Genomic DNA, 15,533 nt, shown 5'->3' on the forward strand with positions numbered 1-15,533 from the left:
GTCATAAAAAGGAATGAAGAACTGGTTCATACTACAACATGGATAACCTAAAAATTTTATGGAAAGAAACCACACAAAAACCACATGTTGTATTTCCATTTATATGAGGTGTCTGGAACAGGCAAATCTATGGAGACAGTACATTAGTCGCTGCCTAATGGCAAGGAGGGGTTGTGGGGAAATAAATGCTAACAGGCATGGATAGAATTTCTTTAAGGGGATGATGAAAAAAATGTTCCAAACTTGACTGTGGTAATGACTGCAAAAAAAGTCTACAGAATATACTAAAAACCATTTAATTATACAATTTAAATAGATCCATCATATGGTATATGATATATATTTCAATAAGACTGTTTTGAAAAATAAAGAAAAAGGATGAAAGCATAAAACTTAAAAGACATAGCTGATTTTTAAAGAAACTATCCATTCTGTGTTATAACTGGAACATAAGAATATGCAACAGAAAGGCAGGAAATAAGGCTGAAGAAACTTCAAGTCAAAGAATCTGTGTAACAAGTTAATGTACATTTTGAAAATTATATAGAAACATTTATGAATACTAAAATAGTATATTTTAAGTAAATAATATTTATCATCTAGAATCCTGATTGGGAAAGAATGGTCAGAAAGTCATAGCCAAGTAGTAGCTTGAGAAAAATGTCAAATGAGAGAAATGTTATTTATTTTTTATTTTAAAATCAGATAGATCTGAATAATTCATAAAAGAGCTAGTCAAGAGATCTGAGGAAGTCAGGTGTGGTGGCACATATCTGTGATCCCAGCAACTCAGGAGGTTAAGGCATGAGGATCTGAAGTTCAAAGCCAGCCTAAACAACTTAGCGAGGCCCCAAGCAACTTAGTGAGACCCTGTCTCAAGATAAAAAATAAGAAGGGCTGGGGATATGACTCAGTGGTAAAACACACCTAATTTCAATTCCTGGCTACCCGCCCGTCCCCCCACCACACCCCCCACAAAAAAGAGAGAGAGTCTGAAGAGCAGAGAATGTGAATGATAAATCAAATTTCCTGGGGCAGGAGGAGCTAAGAGGTAAGAGAATCTAAGGACAAGTTAGAAGGGCAAGCCTTTGGATAGAAGGGTTACCTGCTCAACAAGAATTCAAGAAAAGTATTCTAATAAAGTAGGAAACAATAAAGAGAGAAAGTGGCTGTTACTGACAAGTATGTTCATTGAGTGAAGAAAATAGCTGGAAGAAGTATTTAAGAAGAGAAAGGATGAAAATTTAGGCTCTATCCTAAGGAAAATAGAAGAAGCATACTATAAACCTAAAGAATGTTTGGATACTACTGAGAGCTCAGGTAATGTTAGATATCAAGGGATGGGTTGGACAAAGAAGAGCACACCTGTAATCTCAGTGGCTTGGGAGGCTGAAGCAGGAGGATTATAAGTTCAAAGCCAGCCTCAGCAAGAGCAAGGCCCTAAGCAACTGAGTGAGACCCTGTCTCTAAATAAAATACCAAATAGGGCTGTAGATGTGGCTCAGTGGCCAAGTGCCCCTGAGTTCAATCCCCAGTACCTTCCCCCAAACCCCTCCCCAAAAAAGAAATCAAGGGGTGGCACCAATTTGTAAGGCTGTATGAATATCTCCAATAGTGCTCTATACCTGGGCTGTAATAACGAAGAAATGGATAGCTGTACTTAAATAGAGCCAAAGTTGATTGGACAAATGAATTAGACAAAGGAGAGAAAGGAGTTTGACATTATGTTAGGAAGGAAGAAAGTAAAAAAGAGATCCAACTATTAAGAAAATAACATATCCATGTAAGCCCAGTGACTCATGAGCCTGATGAAGGAGGAATGCAAATTCAAGCCCAGCCTCAGCAACTTAGTAAGGCCCTAAGCAACTTAGTGAGACCCTATCTCAAAAAATTCAAAAGAACTAGGGATACAGCTCAGTAGTAAAGTACCTCTGGGTTCAGTACCTAGAATCAAGAAAAAAAAGAAAGAAAGAAAATGACAAAGGCCAAGAGATCCCAATGAAGAGGAAGAAAAGCAGTAACTAGAGTGGAAAGTTGCTAAGAGAAGAATTTTCTCACTAGCGTTTGTTAATGGTATTATCTTTGCCAGATTCAAAATATCCAAGTCATCTTCAACCATTTCTACTCCTTAAACATGTAATCTTTTTTCATTGCTTCTACTTCCACAGTTCTTTTGGTTCTCCACCTTCTCTATTCCTAATGCTACCACAGCTTCATTAAGTCTCTAGCTGGGCACCAGGGATTGAACTCAGACCTATTTTGTATTTTATTTAGAGACAGGGTCTCACTGAGTTGCTTGGTGCCTCGACATTGCTGAGGCTGGCTTTGAACTCGCAATCCTCCTGCCTCAGTCTCTGGAGCCACTGGGATTACAGGCTTACACCACCATGCCTAGTTCTACTTAACTTTTGATGTAGCTTCATAATAGGTTTCCCAGTCTCTAGTTCTTCCATCCAATTCATTCACCACCACAATTTTTCTCCTTTTTTGCTAGAGCTGATAGAACTCAGGGCCTTGCACATTCTAGTCAAGCTCTCTACCTGAACTAAATTTGCACTGAACTAAATTCCCAGCTCAGGATTTTTTTTTCTAAATATCTACCAAAGTCATAATTGTTTCAGTGACTTGTAATAATTTATTAAAGTTCCAATTTCTATGTGTGGTGATCAAGATCCTCATGATGCAATTGGTGACAATTTTTTTCAAACTTTATCTAGTACTCTCCACCATATTACATCTTATCATCATTATTTATGTATCTCAAGTCTTCTATTAATCTACAAATATTACTTGTTTTTTTTTTTTAATTTGTGGTGCTGGGGATTGAACCCAGGGCCTTGTATATGGGAGGCAAACACTCCATCAACTAAGCTATACCCCTGCCCTACTTGTCTCTTTATATCTTAGTACCCTGAATAAAAGAGACGCTTTAAAAAATGTATTCAATAGCCAATATGGTGGCACATGCCTGCTATCTCAGCACCTCAGGAGGCTGAGGCAAGAGAGCCACAGATTCGAGGCCAGCCTCAGAAAGTTAGTGAAATCCTGTATCAAAATAAAAAAATAGAAAAGGACAGGATATAGCTCAGTGGTAAAGAGCCCCTGGGTTCAATCCCCAGTTAAAAAAAAAAAAAAAATTAAATAAGTAAGTCTACATGTATGATAGTTTCTGGAAGAGCACACCATTCTGGATTCCCTAAAACAGAGGTTTTCAATAGGGCCATTAAGCCTAAAACAGATTACCAATTCATTTCAGATGTATGACTATACTAAAAATGTTCTGTATAGTATGACATATGTTTCTACCGAATATTCCCTTTCTCAAAAGGGTTCTGTGGGCTGGATATGGAGCTCAGTGCTAGAGTGCTTGTTTAATGTGCATGAAGCCCTGAGTTTGATCTTTAGCACTGCCAAAAAAAAAAAAAAAAAAGAAAAAGAAAAAGAAAGAAAGAATTCTATATTAAGAAACTGACATTTTTTGGGTATAGTTACTTTTAAAAAATTAATCATTTTAAAGAAATATTTTGAAGTACATATAAATTCAAAAAAATACTAGCTGTGATTTTCTTCAAAATAATTTGGATATATAGGGAGGAGAGTAGTGGATAGGAATATAAATGACATAAGATTGGCCATATATGCTCAGAGTTTTCCAGTTTAAGGTTTTGATACACCAACAAAAATATGGGAAAAAATGAAATTAAAAAGGGGTTCTTATCCTCCAAAAAAGGTTAAAGAAACTCTGATTTTATCTATGATGCTATGATTGAACTACTTCTCATATACCAACCTCCCCCCCCCCCCGCCAAAAAAAAACAGGTTGTTAAGTATAATATATCTCGTACACTTTAAACCATCCTCTCAGGAAGTCTCTAGCTTGGGTTAGTTGTTTCCCAGGGTCTAGACCAGAGTGAAACTGGCTTTTTGTATGTAGTACACATGAAATGTCACTTGTATTTATTTAGAAACAAGAAGTACTTAGGCTAAAACTTAGGTGGTCAGGGTTACAGTTTTCTAACATATGCAGAAAAAAAAGATGGGGATTGGGGCTGGGGATGTGGCTCAAGCGGTAGCGCGCTCGCCTGGCATGCATGCGGCCCGGGTTCGATCCTCAGCACCACATACCAACAAAGATGTTGTGTCCGCCGAGAACTAAAAAATAAATATTAAAAAAAAAAAAAAAAGATGGGGAGGGATCTCATGAAAATCAAAGGGAGATCAGTGAAAGAAAGAGATGAGAGGGTGGGAGGAAAGGAGGGAGGGGGGAAGTACTAGGGATTGCATTGGCCAAATTATATTGTTAAATTGTATGTATGTATGAATACATAACAAACCCCATCGTATGTACAACTGTAATGCACCAATTAAAAAAAAGTAGTTAGGCTAAACAAACAGCTATAATGTATTAAAATGTTAAATCTGAAGCCAGGCAAGATGGCGCACACCTGTAATCCTAGTGGCTCGAAAGGCTGAAACAGGAGGATCTTGAGTTCAAAGCCAGCCTCAGAAAAAGCACGCACTAAGCAACTCAGTGAGACCCTGTCTCTAAATAAAATACAAAATAGGGCTGGGGATGTGGCTCAGTGGTTGAGTGCCCCTAAGTTCAATCCCTGTATCCCTGACCCCTAAAAAAAAAAAAAAAAAAAGTTAAATCTGAAGAGTTTGAGAAAATTCTATTAATGCTCTAGAAAGTGGCTAGGATTCCATGTGTGCAATATTAAAATCTAAGCTCTCTCTCTCTTTTTTTTTCCCCCCTTGCCCATACCAGGGGTTGAACCCACGGCTGCTTAACCACTGGGCCACAACCTTAGTGCCCCCTATTTAAAAACTTTTATTTATCTATTTTAGTTGTAGTTGGACACAATACCTTTATTTTATTTATTTATTATGTGGTGCTGAGGACCAAACCCAGTGCATCACACATGCTACTCAGCTCCTTTTTTATTTTGAGACAGGATCTCAACAGATTGCTGAGGGCCTCACCAAGTTGCTGTGGCTGACTTTGAATTTGTGATCCTCCTGCCTCAGCCTCACTTTTTTAATTTAGAAAAGACCACACAGAAAAATAACAAAAATGGTCAAAAGATTTAAATATTTCCATTTCTTATGAGATAAAATGATTTAGATTGGCAAAAGAAGAACCAAGATGATTTAGTAGAATTGAAATGTGGGAACATCAATAGAAGCCTAATATTCTCCATATTTATTTCACTTGTAGGAGATCCACAGAAATTAAATTTTCTCATCTCTCAAAAGGAGGTGGACTACATAATTAAGTTTGCTTATGAGTTCTAAAACACTATGATGTCCTAGTTTTTCACAGGTACATTGAGAAAAACCTATTACCTTTATTTCTTTCCTTATTTAAACATTCACAGCATCAACCTTTAAGTTAGATTTAATGAAACATTTCCTTAAGTGGAGGCATCACGGAATCAAATTATAGATACTCTCAAAAGTCCCTTTTCTTCCTACTTATCTTTCTGGCCCCCAGTAGCTTTCCTCCCCATATTACATTAAAATAGCTGAGTTGCAGTCTAGCCTGGAGGCCAGAGAGTAAGCAAGATGAATGCTTAAATTCCCTTTAGCTTGATGATGCTATGATTGAACTATTTCTCATATACCAAAGATAGAAGGTTGTTAAGTGTAATGCATCCCTTGCACCTAAGCCCTCAACTGCCCCTCTTCTCAAATGCTAAAGCAAGTAATTCTATCTCCATATTAAATTAACATCAGACTTACTAAGTAAATGAAGACCAAAGGCAATCTGCAGAAAATCTATTTAACACACACAGTTTAAATATTAATTCTGAATTTTAGAAAGAAAAATTGTCTTGGAAGAAGTGACATATCATACAGAAAGGAACATTTTGTAACATGAAGAGGTGTGAAAAAAAGAGGGGGATATAGAACAAAATGTTTTGTAATCATGTCTGTACTCTCATGCTGTCATTTGTCTTATATGAAAACTGAGGCACTGCCCTGTGAAAAAAATTATAGATAAAATAGAAAAAGAAAAATGTGATGAGTAACAAGATCCTAAGAATTCTACAGAACTAGAAAATAAAGACATAAATTTAATAAATAGCATTTATTTTCTCTTTAAAAGCTTATTTAGTTAATAGGTATTTCTCTTAAATTATCAGAAAGGCTCACTACTAAAATTTTATACATATTTCTGATATAGGAGAAGAAATATTAGGTTAGAACTGAGATCTCTCTTTATCATTTTTCTCAATGCATACTATAAGATGACTAACACTGCCAAAATAAGGGCTATTAAATTCTCCAATAAATTGCTATGGCATTCCAAAAAATGGTGTCAAAATATGCAGAAGAGGCCCATCCAATCTAAAGATATTCCTCCATAAAAGATTTACACTGAAAACAAAAAGGAAGAAAATCCAACAGCTGAAGACAACTTCAGGCTATTTATAAGTCTTCCTCCAGTCCCCTCACATGGGGGCTGTAAACAGCTAACTAAAATATCTTTGAGGCTCTTATATCCACATTCACAGACACAAGTAGAACTGTAATCACAGTGAAATCAGACTTCAGTATCTTTTAGCAAGTATGTGCCAGTGATAGTAAACTGGAGTAAATGTAATGGTAATGAAACAGTTCCTTTTTTAAAAAAGTAAAAATCATACCTTTTTCTCCAACAAAAGGTAAAGACCATGTGAAGACATCCATAAAATTGGGCAACCAGTAAGGATGTGGAGAACAGTTGAACTGCCGAATATTCATCACATTATTTTCATACTTTAATACAGCAGCTGCAAGATAAGTTAAATGTCAACATAACAATTCAGCTTTAGCCTCAAAAATAAAAAATACATAAAAACAAAAAATACATATATTTTTAAGAGGGAGTAGGATTGAGGGATGAGTAGAATCTGGGCTGGTGGAGGGAGGAACTAATTTTCCATAACAACACACTTTTTTGTTTTTAACACACTTTTATATAGAGTAACATATCTAAGTTATTATTAATGAAATTTTTAGTTATTTTCAGACTGTTTGTTTTACTTTATAATCCAATAATGAACATGCACCTTTACTAAATCCAAAATTGTGAAAACTCAATTGTTAAAAGAAACATAGAATGACAATGAGCAATTTTCTAGGTTTTTAAAGTTCAAATAAATCAAAGAATTAAAGAGGATCTTTTTAGCTGCAGGCAACCTGATAAAGGTAGCTGAATGGTAACAAAGCAAACAAATAAATAAAATATTTTATTTATGGATGTACCAATGTATTTATTTTGTTTAATATAGGAAATCAGGTAAAATTATTACAAAGAAGTATTTTACTTCATTAAGAAAAAAAATTATTAAAATACCAGAAGGGAAAAATAATTAAATAATTCAATGATAATATATTCATCTCAATTTCAGAAATCTACTTCAATATGTTTAGATAATTAATATCTTAAATTAACCTTCACAGATTTCAGTCACTGGTTTTATTACTTTATGGAACATGATGTTAGAAGCACTAGATTCTAATCTAAACTACAGCATGATACTAGCTGTACAATTTGTGATAAATTATGTAATCTGGGTTGTTTTGTTTATGAAATGGGGACTAGGGATGTAGATGAGTGGTACAGGGCTTGCCTAGCATGTGTGAAGCCCTGGGTTCAATCCCCAGTACCTCAAAAATAAAAAATAAAGTAAAAAGAAACTAAATTGTCCACTTGGTCTATCTCAGAAGTTTATTTTAAGATTAGAGAAGGTATTTCACATTAAACTACATGAAAGTACAAAATGCTTTGCAAATATTATAATAATTATCTAGTTGCTTTTTTTCACTTTAATGAAAAGTACTGAAATGCAGCTGTTAAATTCCAAGATCGGCAATTTTGGCTAATACAGGACCAAATATAATCCTGCTACATGTTAGCATTTACTAACTTAACATGATTATGTTTGCTTCCCTTGTAAAACTGCCATGTGAAATAATATTTAAACTTAGCCTCAGTTTTTATACCAAACTTTCAGAACTTAAATAGAGAGGAGAGAAAAATCTAGAAAATTGTCTTATCAGTAGAAATGAAACATTACAAACATGCCCATACTATGTAAACACTGAAGTCGTTAACACTACTTATGTTCAGACTCAGAATAACTAAGAGACATTTGATTTTGAAAAGAGAGTCAGTGGTTTGAGTTTCACTTTTAAGTACTAAAAAAATTGATTCCTTAACCTCCTGAGTCAAACTGAAAAAGAAAAACCAATAAAGGAGTAATCAACTAGGCTCTAAAACTGACAATGAGAAGTCATAGTTGGGGAATTAGACCATTGGCACAAAGTTAAATGTAGAGCTCAATTCTGTTCTTGAGAATGGAGTCAAAACTTAGATATTCTTCTTTTCAAAAATGAAGCCACATTTCATCACGAATAAATTCTTATAGCATATTCTAAATTATCCAGTGTGGTATTTGATCTCAGGCAAATCTTTAATCTTTTACCCATCATTTCCCATCATCCAAAAAAATCTTCTGCTTCTGTTCCGAACTTACACCAGGACCCATATTTAGCAATGACTTCATTATCTTTATAAATGTACCTTTTAAAGTCTTTAACCTTCTGTTCCTTTCTCCTGGCACATCTACTATAGCCTTACTTTGAAGCTATGAAATAGTCAACTGAATTCCAGACATGTCAAGACAAAATAGGAGCCAGCGTCTTAATTTCCTCCTCTGAAACTGATCTATATTAGCCCAATCTCATCTTCAGTGTCCTTGGCACATACTTAACTAGATTAAGACCGTTTGGCATTATCTGTCAATAATAGTTATATTCAAAATAAAATGAGATCCAATCATTACAGACAGATCAAATTAGGAAGGAAGAAGGAGAAATGGAACCCACTGGAACACAAGATAAGGAAAACAGATAAAAGGAAAAAAGCAGTGTAAAGAAAGGATAGAAACGAATGTATTTCTAAAAGGACATCAAAGTGGATTAATCAAAGAAAGTTCAAATACATATCTTCATGGGACAATGATAAAGACTGGGAAATAAGAAGGAAAAGAATCTACATCAGTGAATATAAAACAATCAACACAATAAACTAAATAAGTAGATGGTATAAATAAACAAAATGGTCAAAGTAGCATCAGTATTATACAAATAAGAAAACATTCTCTTGATTATAAGGGGAAAGATTTAAGAAAGGGGAGCTTAAGAAAATTGTGTTTGTTTTGTATAATGTACTTAACTCAGAGTACTTTTTACAAAAACAACTTTTGTGAATGCTAAGTTGTGGAATGGTTAACATATAATGAAGTTTCACATTTTGGATTTTTATTTTTTGTTCTCTCCCCTCCCTTATATCTATTTTTTATGAAATTTTGATGGTTTCAAACAATGCCCTTTTTCTCTATTATATTTTTTTAAAAATAAGTATATTAAAATGCTAAGTTGCTTAACAATTTTTTATCAACAACATCTTACCTTTATTATTGTAGACATCTAAGTAATTAGGTGCCGAAAAAATTGTTATTAATGAAGGGAACCCTGTAGTTTGACTTTTTCTGTACATTCTATAGCTGCAAAACAAATAGCTTAATATGCATCGTAAAGCATCAATCATGGTTACTAAGTTTGATTTGTATTCAAGGTGTTAATTTGGGTCAGGGAAACAAAATTCTTACCCTGCATCTTGAGCTTCATGAGCTCTAATAATCGATAACAAATTATTGTTTTGCAAAAATTCACACACTGCTGGATAGCTGTAGGGGAAAAAGAGTAAATTAAGTAAAAGAATGTTTGTATGTATATGAAGCATATGATATTTTAAAGAACTAAAATGTGATTAATCTTGCATATTTTTCCTTACTTATAAAAATAAGAACATCCTCGAACTGTATTGTGACTAAAATGTTCCTGTGATTTTTCATTTCCAAAATCTTCAGAAGGATCAGACCATAGCAAGTCACACATTGGTCCAAATGCAGGTGGCTCTTTGAATCTATCTAACTGTGAAAAAAAAAAAAAGAAGAAGAAGAAAAGAAATAAAGAATGGAAATAACTCACCAAAAGTTGGGGATAGAATGTGCAAAGGAAAGTGGTATCAACTTCGAATGTAGTACATATTACATTGTTTTGAATGATTAGAAGAATATTTCCCTAAATATCAGTATACTAGTTTTTACCATTACCTAATCTTGGCATTGAAGAGAAATTTGAAGTCTGACTCTCTACTTAACAAAGAACAATAAATAGGAATCAACTTTGGAACCAAAAATATATACTCACTCTTCTAATATCATCCAGTGTGTGTATTTCTGGTGAAAGTCCACCATGAACACAAAGGAACTGTTGATTTAAAAGTGCAGCAAGAGGCAGGCTATCAAAAGCTTCCATACAAGCTTCATAAACTCTTTCTGAATATTTAATTTTACCTAGAAAAAAATTAAATATTTGAAATATACATCACTACTAGATCACTTTTAAAACAGATGGATACTGATATTAAATTTTTATTTCTTGCTTTCTCTTCTCCCTTATATTGTGTTTATACTGAGATATGGATAGGACAGTTTCAATTATAAAAGGTAAATATTCTAAATTAAAACCCAAACTAGAAAACTATGGAGAGAGAAAACACACTAATAGTGGTCAGGAGTTGAGAGTAGGTGAAGAGGTAACTATAAAAAAGCAGCAAGAGGAGCTGGGGTTGTGGCTCAGTGGTAGAGCACTTGCTTGGTATGTGTGAGGTACTAGGTGCAATTCTCAACACTGTGTATAAATAAATGAACAAAATAAAGGCCCATTAAAAAAAATCTCTTAAAAAAAAAAAAAAAACCAGCAAGAGCCAAGCACAGTAGCGCACACCTGTAATCCCAGCCACTAAGGAGGCAGAGACTGGAGGATTGCAAGTTCAAAGACAGACTCAGCAATTTAGCAAGGCCCTAAGCAACTTAGCGAGACACTGCCTCAAAATTAAAAAAATTAGAAGGGCTGGGGGTGTGGCTTAGTGATTAAGCACCTGGGTTCAATTCCAGGCACCAAAAAAAAAGAAAAAAAAAAAGGAGCAGCAAGAAGGATTTATAGCCTGATTAAACTTTTCTGTATCTTGACTACAGAGATGGAAAATATTGTATATTTGTCAAAACTCACAGAAATAAACGCCATAAAGAGTGAATTTTACTGTTTATATATTTTTAAAAAGAAAGACCCTTCTCCTACAAGAACCAATAAATATAAGCAATGTTATCAAGTCTTATGAAGAAAAATATTTCCCCTATTTAAATATATTATGGATATGCAGCAGAGAGTCATAAAAATTACTAAAAATAAATAAGTCAAATCTCTAAAAACAGTTCAACCCTTCATCTTTATAGGCCAAATAAGGCAAAATTATAACTGTACTTATGGCTCAATAGGGTTTTGTTGTTGTTGCTGTGTTTTTTGTGGTACTGGGGACTAAATCTAGGAACTTGAACATGCCAGGCAAGCACTCTACCACTGAGATACATCCCAAGTCCTTTTCATTTAGTTTTAAGTCAGGTTCTCACTAAGTTGCCCAGACTGGCCTGAACTTGTGATTCTCTTGCTTCAGCCACCAGAGTCACTGGGATTACAGGTGTGCACCACTGTGCCTGATAAGGCAAAAATAATCTTAATAGTGACATTATTTTATTCTAAGAGTTAGTGACTATCATTATTACAGGCAAGACCATTACATCACTGTAAAACTGAAGGTATATCCATTAAAAATAATAAAAGAAAATATACACTTATGTTAAAGAAGCTGATGGGTTCCCTAAAATGAAGGCTTCAAATGGGCAGTGAAGCAGGAACTCAATATAGAAACACAAGAAAGATAAAACTCCACCAAATCTGTTGTTTACTTTTAGAAACATAAGCACATGTCTTTATTACATTATACCTTTAAATTCCTATGTATTTTGTTTTGGTGGGATTTTGGTGGTGGTTTACTAATTATCTAAGAGGAATAAAAAGGGCTTCATTACAATTCCTATTTATTTATTTGGTTTATATTTATGTGGCACTAAGGATTGAACCCAGGGCCTCACATGTGCTAGGCAAGTGCTCTGCCACTGAGATACAGCCCAGGCCCTTACTTATTTATTTATGACCTCTTGATGACACAAAGCTGATCCAGAGGGTGCAACAGCTAAAATACTCAGTGTTGGGAGGCCCAAGGGTCTTTGGCTAGCTATGTGTCTTTTTCTGGGGAAATGTCTGTGAGTAGGGGCAGAAAAGGGGGATTAGCCCAGAATCTTTTGGTTAGTATTTTAACATTTAAATATAGGAAAATACATATCCAACAACCAGAGGTTCCAAATTTGCTAATTTACTGACAGACCTGTTTCCCAGAACTATGTTTCAATAAAAATTTTAACTTGTTCGCTGTTACGTCAAGTATGTGCTTTCCACAGGTTTCATCTAATTCACTTAGGTAATATGCCTCTTTCCTGAAATTGTATAAGCATGCCATCTCTGCCATTATCCTCTGCTATTTTTCTTTTCACAATTCTCTATTAATACCTTTATTTGATTCTTAATTTAAGAATTACATTTGGTCTTCTGTATCCATGGGTCTTGCATTCATGAGTTCAATCAACTTCAGGTCAAAAATACTCAGAAAAAGCCAGCGGCTCAGGAGGCTGAGGCAGGAGGATCACAAGTTCAAAACCAGCCTCAGCAAAAGCAAGGTGCTAAGTAACTGAGTGAATGAGACCCTGTCTCTAAATAAAATACAAAACAGGGCTGGGGATGTGGCTCACTGATCGAGTGCTCCTGAGTTTAAAATAATAAAAGAAAATATACACCTATGTTAGAGAAAAAAAAAATCAGAAAAAAAATAACTGTCTCTATACTAAACATGCAGACCTTTTTCCTTATCATTACTCCTAAGCAATAGAGTATAGCAACTATTTGCATAGCATTTACATTGTATTAGTAATTATAAGTAATCTAGGGATTATTAAAGTATACAGGAAAATGCTCAGAGGTTATATGTAAATAATATAGCATTTTATATGACTTGAGCATCTCCAGATTTTGGTTATCTATGGGGTCCCAGAACCAGTTTCCCATCGATACCAAGGATTGACTGAATTCCTATTTTTAGAACTTAACTCTAAAACTTTATTAATAAAGTTATGAATACTAATAAACATTAAATTATATCTAAGGTGTGAAAAAAGACCAAGTATTGTTCTGTATCACACAGTTAATAATGACAGGATAAATAATAACTATTAAGAACTTCACAGGTACAACTATAATGCACCAATAAAAAAATATGGAAAAAAAAAAAAAGAATCTTCACAGGAACTTCTCAAGACTGGGGAACAAAAATCTGCAATCTAATAATAACCAGAAATTTTTTCTTAATATGAAAGCTACATATAAACCCATAAATAATGTAAAAATTATCATGTGTCAAATAAAAAATTTAAAAATACATATAAAACTCCAAACTATTCCTAAGTACATTTATAAGAATTAAAGTTAATAGAAAATATTGAAACAAAAACCTCTGAATTAAATACCATTAAACACTAAAAAGTACCTGACAATCTTACTCAAAGATTTAAATGTGTGGGCACAAAATTTGTTCTTCTATGTTGCACTGCAAAGTCTTTATAACTCACATCTTACTACCTACTTCATTCCAAAATGAATACTTAGAAAATGAAAATATTTCTCCTGAAAGTACTCACATTCCTGCTTAAAGGTAAAATATTCAGTAAGGTGTCTGCATTCATGGTTGCCTCTCAGAAGAAATAATGTACTTGGGTATAGAATCTTCAAAACCCATAAATATAAGACACACTGCAAAAGAAAATGTTTCCAGTGAATTTATCTTGTACTTTTGCTTAACTAAATAATTTAATCTTTGTTCCTTTTAATCGTATTACCCTTTTTAAAAACTGTATTACCCTTACAATCTATTATTCTTTTTTTTTATTTTTCTTTGTCCTTTACTAAAATATAAGCTCCATGAGATCATAGACTTTGTTGTCTTATTCCTTCTGATTCTCCATTCCTAGAAAAGTACCTAGCAAATAGAAGAGCAATAAATATTTGTTGTATCAATGAGTCAAATAAACTATTACTTTAGATTTACAAGTTGTTTGATATGAAAATCAACTATCAGAATGATTTCCTTAGATAAATTAATATAATAATGTCAAAAATAATAGGAAACATTTACAGAGTACTTTACAATGTAATTAATCCCTCTCATTTATTCCTCAAACAACACCATGAAGTATGTAATATTATCTGTTTTACAAATGAAGAAACTGAAGCAACAAGCTAAGTAACTTGTCCAAAATCACAAAAGTCCTAAGTAAAGGAAACAGGATTCTAAACCTCTAATCTTAAGCATTATGCTATGCTGCCTAATAAAGGAAAGGGCCATGTTTGTTTTGTATGCATGTTTTTTTGGTTGATTATGAATGTTGCCTCACATAAGGTACAAACCTATTATCTAAACCAATCAAACAAAATGCAATGTTTATAATAAAAGGAAGCAGTGCAGTAGCTATTTTTTAAAACTAGATTTAACATAAGAATGAGACTAACATTTTACTTACTTGCTTAAAAAAACAGAAAGGACTATTTCATATGGAAATAACAGGTAGCTTTTATAATAATACATAAAAATTATTTTTAACAAGTTAATACATGTTGAAATGTGTAACTATTCAGACCTTAACTTTATTCACGAGAGAAAAAAGTAACAACAACTACAACAAAAACCCAAAGTGAAATACTTTATTAAGTATGTGTTTACTTAATATGTTGCCCCCACCCCCATCTTTTTGTACTGGGAATTGAATTCAGTAATGTTCTACCTCTGAGCTACATTCCCAGACTCTTTATAAATTTTATCTTGAGACAGGGTCTTACTAAGTTACCCAGGCTGCTCAGCCTCTCAATTTGCTGGGATCATAGGCATGTTCAACTGCACCCAGTTCAACATGTTGTTTATTTTGATTCTTGTTATTTTCTTTTTACAACAATAAAATATACTAAATGAATCATAACTATAAAACAGTACACATGTACAACAAGCTTAGTCACCAACTAAAATTCACATGCACAACAAGCTTAGTTATCAACTAAAGTTCCTAAAATTGTGTATTGTTTTTACCAAATGCCCCAAAATTTTTGTCAGGGCCATTTTCTAAGTTTCTCGAAGCACCAAGGTAATTCAGAGAAGGTTAAGGGGGCTGATAATGAAATTATGGATGGGAAGAAAAACAAAAACTCAGGATCATAAAATTCTTAAGGGAGACAAGATGGACAGAGTCAAGCACTCCCTTTCACACTGGCAATCTTAGTAAACCCCAGAAAGGAAAGTATATTGAAAACCCTGGAAAAGTAGATATAAACAACAGTAACTAGCATGGAGATTCATCTGGTAAACCTTCAATATCTATTAGGAGACCTGATTAAAAGTATAAGCTTTGAATCAGACTGCCTGACTATACTAACTATACTAATGACTGACTTTGGGCAAGTTACTTAACCTCTTCAAG

General features: G+C 33.8%; 1 protein-coding gene across 12 annotated transcripts in view; it reads right to left on the reverse strand.

Moving 5' to 3' along the window:
* Window positions 1-15,533, reverse strand: part of PPP3CB (protein phosphatase 3 catalytic subunit beta) — a 55,563-nt gene that overhangs the window by 21,289 nt on the left and 18,741 nt on the right. For all 12 annotated transcript variants that reach the window (XM_081267860.1, XM_081267858.1, XM_081267868.1 and 9 more), the window contains exons 4-9: window positions 13,707-13,818; window positions 10,267-10,412; window positions 9,848-9,987; window positions 9,663-9,740; window positions 9,463-9,557; window positions 6,651-6,776 (exon numbers count right to left, since the gene is read on the reverse strand). In XM_081267860.1, coding sequence (XP_081123986.1) covers window positions 6,651-6,776; window positions 9,463-9,557; window positions 9,663-9,740; window positions 9,848-9,987; window positions 10,267-10,412; window positions 13,707-13,818 — 697 coding nt within the window. The remainder of the gene's footprint in view (window positions 1-6,650; window positions 6,777-9,462; window positions 9,558-9,662; window positions 9,741-9,847; window positions 9,988-10,266; window positions 10,413-13,706; window positions 13,819-15,533) is intronic.

Source organism: Spermophilus citellus (assembly GCF_964194105.1).
Source record: "Spermophilus citellus genome assembly, chromosome: 15".
NCBI lineage: Eukaryota > Metazoa > Chordata > Mammalia > Rodentia > Sciuridae > Spermophilus > Spermophilus citellus.